Consider the following 9,878-nt stretch of genomic DNA (forward strand, 5'->3'; position numbering starts at 1 on the left):
AATATAATTAAATAGTTCCTCTAACTTTCTCCGTTATGTGAGCGTTGGAGCCGCCACACATTATATATTGGGCAGCGAAAGGTACAGTAGCTTCTCTTTGCTTGTGTTTGACCTGGCTAGGCTAAGTAGAATGTGTGCCTCGTGGATGTCGACCTTTCCAATGTGGCTTGGTGGGCCAGTAGTACTTGACAGATTGACAGCCTCACTAAAGCAGCAGGTGCCTTCGACTCTGACCCCCGTCGAATAACAATACATGCGTGTGACCCGTTCAACCTCCGCTTCGTGGTTGGTTGAGAGGCTGCATTATGCACCGAAAGTGTTAGCTGGAATGTTCTTTGTGTATGAGGACAAGTGAACTATCTGCTAGCGACAATCTTAACAGGAAGGCAAGGACTTAAAACAAAGCTGCAATTGAATCGCCAACGCCAGTTCTGCTTTGCGCAGTGTGTCACTGGAAGAAAGAACAAAAAGGAGAGAGAGAGAGAGGATTGGCGTTATGCAGAGCTGCAGAGACAGCGTCTGCAAAGCACTCTCTGTCGCGCTCAGAAAATGTATGATACAGCCTGTCGACCTGCGGTTCAATCGATTCGCTTACAGCATGACAAGTGTCTGGTGTGATATCACTCTGTGGCACACGCATAAAAACGGGTTGATTGGGCAAGAGATGCTCCCCAAATTGCGGGTATGCGCCCGCTGTTCCGGGGAGGGCGGGGGCGCCGGACGTGGATTTGTGGTTGGCACCGATTCCACCCAATATTGCTAACCGCTTTTCGTTTAAAGACAAAATCCTCGTTTGCTGTATAATTATCCTGCCTCGCGAAATACTTTCTGTCATTGAGCTTCAGCGCAGACTTGGGTCGTTAATCGATGTAGGTGAAGCGGTCGAGTATCAGGCTGGTTATCTCTGCAATTCTTTTTAGGTCTACGTCACGCTCGTAGCCTCTGACCATCGTACCAACACAGTCGCGACAGAAGACTTCGGCCCATCTCAGGTATTCATATACGTTTCTTCCTGTCTGAAATATTCTTGCTAATTCAATTTCCCTTGTGCAGCTACGTACCTATGGCTGGTGGAAAACGCCCCGCAATGAGCCTTGAGCTGCCGACTACGAAGCGTGATTGCCACGTCATTCGTGGTTACTCCCAATCCAATTCGCCTTGCGCCGGCTCACCGCAACGCGAGACTACACCTTTCATTCTTCTTACAAATGATAGCTATACAGTGGGATGGGTATGCGCCCTCGCCATCGAACTTGCCGCTGCGCAGGAGTTGCTGGATGAAGAGCATCAGACCCCGCAAGATAGCCTTGATCCCACTCTCTACAAACTCGGCCGCATCGGTAACCACAATGTTGTCTTGGCATGCCTTCCCTCTGGACAACTAGGCACTCACTCTGCCGCCATAGTTGCAGCGCGAATGACGTCCAAGTTCAGGTCAATCCGCTTCTGCTTGATGGTTGGTATCGGCGGCGGTGTCCCCAGCCCTGAAGCAGATATACGACTTGGGGATGTAGTAATCAGTCAACCTGACCAACAGTACGGAGGAGTAGTGCAGTACGACTTTGGGAAGACCGTGGCAGGTGGTCAACTGGTACGAATGGGGTCGCTTAACGCACCGCCGGCAGTGCTACTTAACGCAGTCTCAGAGATACGAGCGCTCCACTACCGAAACCTTAGCAATCTCGCTACACATCTCGCTACTTTCAATCGGTTAGAACGCTTCAGTCGTAGTACAGCCGGGCGCGACGTGCTATTTGAGGCAATGTATCGCCACATTGGAAGAGCAACAACATGTGAGTCATGTAGCAGAGAGAAAGAAGTAGAGCGACCTCCACGGATGGATCAAGATGTAGTGATCCATTACGGTACGATAGCCTCAGGCAACAAGGTCATGAAGGATGGCAGTACGAGGGACAGGCTTAGCGCGGAGCTAGGCGGAGTATTGTCCTTTGAAATGGAGGCAGCAGGACTGATGAATAGCTTCCCTTGCCTTGTTATTCGAGGTATTTCCGATTATGCGGACTCACACAAGAACAAGAAGTGGCAACCCTACGCGGCTGCCACAGCTGCTGCATGTGCTAAGGAAATCTTGTCGGTTATACCTGCAGCTGACGTAGCCTCCACGCATACTGTGAATGAGGCCATAAAAGTATGTCAATTATCTGCCAGAAGATGGAAGTTTGGCGTCTGATATTTGAATACAGGAAACCATGTCGACCGCTATTAATGAGTTGGATCTAGATCAGTTCCTTCTTTTGCTATCGGGAGTGGACCGCGACGAGCAAACATCTGCAATGCCACTCCTGGATCGTGATAACCCTATGTTCTGTTGGATTTTTAGGAACATAGATTTTAAGGAATGGGAATCTGGCAAGTGTCCTCAAGTTCTTTGTCTCTGTGGCCCGGCTCAATGCAGCATCTCTCAAGTCTCATCGTACATTTTAAGGCGAGCAAAAAAGTCCGACTGTCGCGTTTTACACTTTTTCTGTTCTGCTGCAACTGGAAGACAACCAATTGTCGCTGTTTTCGTTCATACGCTCCTTGCACAGATAGTCCGTTATTCGACGGTGGGCCGTGGAATACTTACCATCCGCCGTTTCTTCCATAGACTTCTTCTGGAGGCTTTCCAAGACGGAGCAGTTCCTCATTGGAAAGACCGAGGCTTCCTGGAACAAGACCCCCCAAAAAGCGTAAAGAAGATCCTCGATGTCGCAACATCAAATGAATTACTAACTGCCCTAAAAACGGCTCTGGACGATGAAGCGGAACGAGATTTATTACTTGTCGTCGACGGGTTAGACAAAGTCAAGCATCAGAGAGGCGAGTTCGTCAGTGGTGTTGAAGAAGTCATGGAATATCTACTGCAACGAAACTCAAAAGCGAAGATTCTGCTCTCCAGCGAACCACTGGATGAAATTAAAGGTCTAATTGACAGGGTTCGATGCATTGAGCATGATAGGGAAAGAATAGGTTCGTTAGCATCCTATTCACTGACTGTACGATGGACTGATCTCAATCAACAAAGAGTGCTTAGAGAGCCTTCGCTTTAATAACACTCGCTACGACAAAATTTCCGAAGAGCAGAAAGGCTCCTTCGAGTGGATTTGGACGCATAGCGAGTATAGGGACTGGATTACCCAAAATACCTCCCGAGTTTTATACATCCAAGGAAAACCTGGAAGCGGCAAGAGTACTCTTACAAAGTATTTTAACCACAACCTCCTAAAGCTAGAGCCAGCAGCAAAATCGGCAATTGTGGCGAGATTCTTTTACAGTTTTAGAGAGGGTGAGCTTCAAAGAAGTCACTATAATATGCTTTTGTCGATTCTGTATGACATATTACGCCAGGACGTGAACTTCTTTTACCATCAATTTCAAACTGAGTATCGACTTCAGCCTCGCGGTGGCCTTCGCGTTAATTGGGCTTACGCATCATTAAAGAGAGTTCTCAGATCTTTACAAGATTACTTATCAACGCAGCGGTTCTATTTGATCATCGATGCGGTAGATGAGTCCGAGGAATCCGACAGGCGGGATATACTTAAGCTACTTTTCGAACTTTGTTCCAGAGTGGAATACTGCGTCATCAAGGTCTTCATTGCAAGTCGGCCGGTAGCACAGCTTGAGGCCCGCCGGGGCCAATTTCATAACTTTATAAGGTTACAGGACGCAACAAGATTGGATATCTTTAATTTCGCTTATTCATTACTTGATGGCCTCAATCTTACGCATCTTCTTGCCCAAGCAACTGAATACATCGTTAAAAATGCTCAGGGGGTATTCTTGTGGGTAAAATTGATTGGGGAGGAGCTGGTGAGCTTCCATGAGGAGGGCTGTTCTGAGAAACAGGTTTTTGACTTGCTCAGAGAGCTTCCTACCGAGCTGGAAGACTTCTACGAGCACATGCTCAAGAAAATGACGAGAAAAAATCTCTTAGATGGGATGAAAATGCTCCGGTTCGTCCTCTTTGCAAGACGCCCACTTGCTGTGGATGAACTACTTCATGCTCTTGGTATTCCAGATGACCCTGAACTTTATCCCAAGTTCACTCCTTCAGACGATTCATTTCAAAAAAGTGTTCCCTCATCCGAGCTACGTATCCTATCTTGCGGAGGCAACTTCTTGGAAATTAAGCGACACGATGGTACTGGCATAACTTACTTCGATTTTTTAAACCTTAAACTAACAGACTTGTAGAAAACAGGATAGTTCAAGTCATGCATCAAACTGTCCGCGAGTTCTTCCTGAAAAATAGCGGGTATATAGCGAACTCTGGCTTTCGGATGTACGAGAAAGATGCCCATATTGGTATATCTATAACCTGTATCCGGTATCTTATGCTCTGTGCAGTAAACACCGCTCTAGTACAGAGACTACCAGATGTCAGATTCTGGACGCCAATCCACTTCGAAAAGTACACCCGATACCTAAACAAAAGGCCACTGGCAGTGTATGCACTAAGCTATCTCAAATATCACATTAATAAGTGCAAGCCAAATGCCAATATTAAACGTGCTATTTCTCAGCTTAATAGAGATTTGATCGATGATCCAACTGCTTACTTGCTGGAGAGTTGGGCTGGAGCACATTTAAATCACATTCCCTTAATTAATAAACGGGCCGTTATCGCTAAGGACTTTAGGCACAGAGCCCTGCATACCGCAGTTCGGAAAGGATTTTGTACAACTGCTGAAGTGTTATTAGCAGTTGGTGGAGACGTCGATTCGACGGACTTATGCGGTCGGACGGCGCTACTTGTAGCTGCCGAGAACGGACACAATGCTATCGTTAGACTATTGCTTAATTACGGCGCTAATTACGAGTTAAAGGACAGGATTTATAGTCAGACACTACTCTCGTGGGCTGCCGAAAAGGGAAATAAGGCAATCGTCGAGCTGCTGCTCGATAAAGGAGCCGACGTTAAATCTAAAGATGAGTACGGTCGAACGCCGCTACTCATAGCTACTGAGAACGGGCACAATACTATTATCGAGTTGCTGCTTAAAAACAACGCTGATATCGAGTGTAAAGATAAGGCAAATCAGACGCCGCTACTTATAGCTGCTAAGAACGGGCATAATGCTATTGTTGAGTTGCTGCTTAAAAACGGCGCCGATATCGAGTGTAAAGACAGGGCGAATCGGACGCCGCTATTTATGGCTGCTGAGAACGGGCACGAGGCCGTCGTCAAGCTGCTGCTCGAGACGGGTATAATCGATGTCGAGGCGAGGGATAACTATGGCGGGACGCCGCTATAGAGGGCATGGACGGGGCTAGAACTACAAGGGCTTGAGGCCAACCTAGATGCTATGAGCTCTACAAACATCGTCTACTTTGTCCTCGACTTAGTGGACTTCTTCCGCTGTCTTAGCAATAGTCCGCTAGAATCCCTCCTCACCGTGACTGCTAAATCTCCGACTAATGCGTTTGCGAATTCGATAAGAGAATCGTCGACGCTGATAAGAGATCCAGAAAGTGCTCCCTTATACTTTTTTCTATTTAAGACAGCTATAACACTATCTTATTCCCACAGTCTCTAATATCTTTAATTTAGAAGACTTCCCAACCACCCGATAAAATCAGGGTGGCTGGTCAGCCTCTTAAACTACTAATATCAGTGATTTTATAACATCTAGCAATTACGTTAAGTCTGCTTGTTCAACTAACAGAGACAGCCTTATCTAATAACTGCTGATTTGTCTTGAGGTCGTATTGAAAGAACGACTAGAAGTATTTGCCGGATCGTCTGATTGAAGTGGGTTATGGCAGGACGGCTTGGCTAGATCCTTATAAAGAGAAGCTCGTCAAAGCCTGGGTAGATCAGCACTCCTATTTCGGATAGTATTTATTATATCGCTTTAAGTACTTGGTTTAATAGGAAGTATTAATTTATCTCTGTGTATTAGCAGCGGGAGTATTCTATTCTCTTTAAGGTACCTCTTAGTGAAGTAAACGCTTTTAATAGGTATCTAATAAAGTGCCCTGACTTATTGGGAGTAGACTATAAACGTATTATTATATATATAGCTCTAAGCGCTTTAATCACCTATTATCTGACTGATCCTAAAGATATATATACGTATAAGTGCCTGATAAATTGCCTACTCCTCTCTTACCTAGAGTTAATAGGTTATCTAGGCTATTAACTGCTTCTCCTAGTTACTAAGAATAAGTTTATTATAAATCAGATATTTTTAGCTAGTATAAAGGCTGTTTTTTAGTTCTTTATTAAAGGCTAGTAAAGAATAGCTATAATTGATTTTTTCTTTTACTTATTATATAATAAAATTAATATAATCCCTATTTTACTGCTTTTTAAGCGGTACTTTGCCTCCTCTAACCGAGTCCGTACATCGCTCCACAAGATGATAAATACACCGGACATTTAGTCTGCCACACCTTATATGTAATGTACTGATGCTTAAATATACGTGCTTTTTCCGGGTTTTTTTAAGTTTTTTCATGACTTGGCAAAGGGTATTATTATGTGGGTTATACATCATGCTACACGGATTAATAGCATGACCTTCTTAATCCGGCGGATATTATCACAAAGAATACATCGTTACGGCACACAGGGTAGTTAGGGAGATAAGTGGGGGCTACAGCTAGAAGTTAAAGTGAGCTATAAATTAAATACTTTTATTATTTAGGTTAGGTTATATATGATATAGCGCTCATGTATACAGCTCCTAATAGGCGGACTATCCCTCAGCTGTCCTAAATACCAAACGGCGTCATATGTCGGCTGCGTACAGGATACGAGACCAGGCACCTCACCAAGGCCGAAGAATGGAAAAACATTTATCCCCTTGCTATAAACGCGGTACGTATCCTCCCCAGATTCTTGGCTGACCCTTGAACTAATAGTGGGAACAGAGCTGTGACGACGGACTAACTGGGCCCAGAACGTAAAGCCTAAAATCCAAAGACAATATTAAAAAGTACTAGATACCCCTAACCTCTTAATACAAAAAAAAGATTAATAACTATTATATATATAAAAAACAGAAATACCTAGGCTTAAAGTTCTTACCTAAATACGTATTTTACTTATATAATAAGTAAGTTTATTATTAGTAAATCCCCTTTATTGGGCTTCACGATATGTTAGGCCTTTTCCGTGTAACAGAAGCTTTGGTCCGCTCCTTCGTCGAGCACACTCTGCGGTAGACTGTAGCTTTTACACAGGAACGGCGTCGACTAAAATAGTAACATTCTCTGCCAAAAGAATATTGGTTGATAGTCTAAATTGCGCTCCGAGGGCACACTGCCAAGAACTAGCTTTTACCGGCACACAAGACCTTTGCCTTGGCCAGAAATTATCTCGAATGCATCTCCATGCCATTCACCATCGGTCACAGCTCGTGTAGCACCAAGATAGTCAGAAGTCACGGGAAGCGAACAATCCGTCCCAGAGAGAAACGGATTGGCAGCTGGAGTCAGAGTTGGAATACGCAGTCCCTTAGCAAGGAGAAAAATTTTAGTTGGAGCGGGACAACAGGCCAACCGGGCCGCCTGCATTCCTGTATGCTCTATAATGTTGCAACATTAATTTCTACTTGGATGCAACAGAGTTACCAGGTCTGAAATCCTCGTGGCGTCTGGTCACGGGCTAGGTTAAGTAACTCGAGGTATGAAGACCGGATGACGCCAAAGGACGCCGAGGGACGCCACATGGCTAGACACACTTTTTCCCTGCTCTCTTGGTAAAGCATAATACCGTAGCGTATGCATAGCTTATACATAGAGTTTGAGGTTTTGACCTGTCTAAATGGTCGTGCAAGCACTACGTTGAGGGAGGCCCAGTAGCACAACACTATATGCCTGACCGTACCCAAGCTAGGGAACCGTAACTGACTGTATCGTACACTATGGGCACTACATATATATACTCCAAAAAGGTCTGGTCCAGTTTCTTTCTCTCGTCTTCTTCGATCCGATTCTGCCAACTCACTCACAACACCACCAATCCGAGCCCCCTCATCCGGTATCAACATGGATGGATGGACAAGACTCCCCTACGATGTTCGCCTCATCATACTCAACATGGTGTTTGCTCAGCTTACAGCACCAGAAGAGAATCAAGCAGTTGGAAGGCCTCTAAAGAGAATGCACGGCCGCATGCCCTCGCACGGCCTAGTCTGCAAAGACTGGATCGAGTTTTTCGAACAGGAGACGTATCGCGCCCTCTTCGTCACGCAAGATTCCCTGGACCGCATCGGCAGACTTACTCGACGTCAACAGAAGATGGTGCGCTACCTCTGGGTCAAGGTTGACCTGGCCACGTACGCCTCCCCCAACGACATGGACTTCTACTGGGAGGTCTGTGACCTGCAATATGACGCCAATTCAACCTTGATCAACGCCACCATCAGACGAACCTTTGAGCTTCTACGCTCTTGGGACACTGAGCAAGGCTCCGGGGCTCCAGGACTTACACTGGAGATCAGTGCGTGTTCACCCAGTGACATGGAGTACACCTTTTACAACGACTTGCATTTCGACACCAGCCCCTTTGACGTCGATGGGCCTCTGGAGCGAAACCGGCCGAGCCACTCGCATCCGAGGAACGGATGGTTCCAAGGAAAAAGAACGAGTCCTCCGAGCCTACATTCCATCTTGGCGACATTGGGTTTCTCTTTCAGCCATTTAGATGGATTGCCCACGGCGCCAGCAGTCACAAGCTTCATCGTCCGCAGACAGACGCGCTGGCAATTCGGACCGCTGGCACTGGCAAACATCATCCGCAGGCTCCCCAGCTTGCGCCGCGTCCTCATCGAGTCATGGAGAGAATTCGATTGTTTTTCACCAGGGGGCTGGTATCCCCAGGACCGTAGTAGGTGTCCCCCACATGTTGCTACTTCTGTCGTCTTTGGGACCGCTAGTAACCGCCGGTTGGGGAAATAGATCTCGCACTGATGCTTATTGGCACTCTGCCAGACACAGTCGAGAGCCTCACCATGTTTGAAGACTTCAACGAGGACTACAACGCCGTGGCTTGTGATTTGTACCCTTGGCCAGGGGAGACCCCTTTCGAGATCATCAGGACGCCGTCGGTATTTGTCGGCGAAGCCTTGGCGCAGAGTAGCCGGCGGCTTTCAAGCCTCACCGCGTCATACATGGTGGATGCTCGCGACTTTTTCAGCGAGGCCGTCAAACCAGGATATTTCTGGGACCGCTTGGCTGTGCTGTCTCTGACCTCGCGCCACCTGAACGGGTTGTCGGACGATGCGGTGATCAACGAGATACTAGAGAACGGTGGGAGGGTCGCGCTGAAGATGCCGGCGCTGACGAGAATGGACGTTTGGAACGGGACAAAAGGCAACGTGTGCGGGTTCCGGTACGAGGTGGCCGGGAGGGAGGCATCCGTCGAGTGGCACGGCAATCGACTTTTCTCGCTGAGCGCCGACGCGGTGAGGGCGTGGGAACGAGCTGCGGACTGGCATACCCGAGGGGGCGGGCTGATTGTGAAGGGGCCTCGAATCGTGCGGAACAAGTACATTGGGTCTCATGCAACGGCCATGGAGGTTCTTGGGATACACAACCGTGTCCTTCATCCGGTGTCCTTTAGACAAATCGACTGCGAGACGTCACGATACTACTTCAGGCAGTATTAGGCGAAATAGGCGTGTGGGAATTGTTGCCGAGGATTCTTGGAGCACCTCAGTTTTCGGATACCTCGTAAGTAGAGCTATCTTGTTCAAAGATGTCGGCTCCCTTGTTGGTTGAGTCATCCGTCCTTGAAAAATGTAAGCAGCTTTGCTCCTTTAGGGAAACTATGACATTTGAATAGTACTGTAGGAGATGCTGGTTTACTACGAAATACATTCGTATACTTAACTAGTCTAATAGTAAAAGTATATACTAGAATATAA

General features: G+C 46.8%; 2 protein-coding genes across 2 annotated transcripts; both read left to right on the top strand.

Moving 5' to 3' along the window:
* Positions 1–1,087: 1,087 nt before the first annotated feature.
* Positions 1,088–5,258, top strand: MAA_10122 (Ankyrin repeat-containing domain protein; the record flags this gene model as incomplete). Its single annotated transcript, XM_007828120.2, has 4 exons — positions 1,088–2,149; positions 2,205–2,970; positions 3,026–4,144; positions 4,198–5,258. 4 exons carry the CDS (start codon positions 1,088–1,090, stop codon positions 5,256–5,258), a joined length of 4,008 nt encoding a protein of 1,335 aa, XP_007826311.2.
* Positions 5,259–7,998: 2,740 nt separating this feature from the next.
* Positions 7,999–9,620, top strand: MAA_10123 (F-box domain-containing protein; the record flags this gene model as incomplete). Its single annotated transcript, XM_007828121.1, has 2 exons — positions 7,999–8,839; positions 8,944–9,620. The coding sequence occupies 2 exons, from the start codon at positions 7,999–8,001 to the stop codon at positions 9,618–9,620; spliced, it is 1,518 nt and encodes a 505-aa protein (XP_007826312.1).
* Positions 9,621–9,878: the final 258 nt, after the last annotated feature.

Source organism: Metarhizium robertsii (assembly GCF_000187425.2).
Source record: "Metarhizium robertsii ARSEF 23 chromosome Unknown MAA_Scf_18, whole genome shotgun sequence".
Lineage (NCBI taxonomy): Eukaryota > Fungi > Ascomycota > Sordariomycetes > Hypocreales > Clavicipitaceae > Metarhizium > Metarhizium robertsii.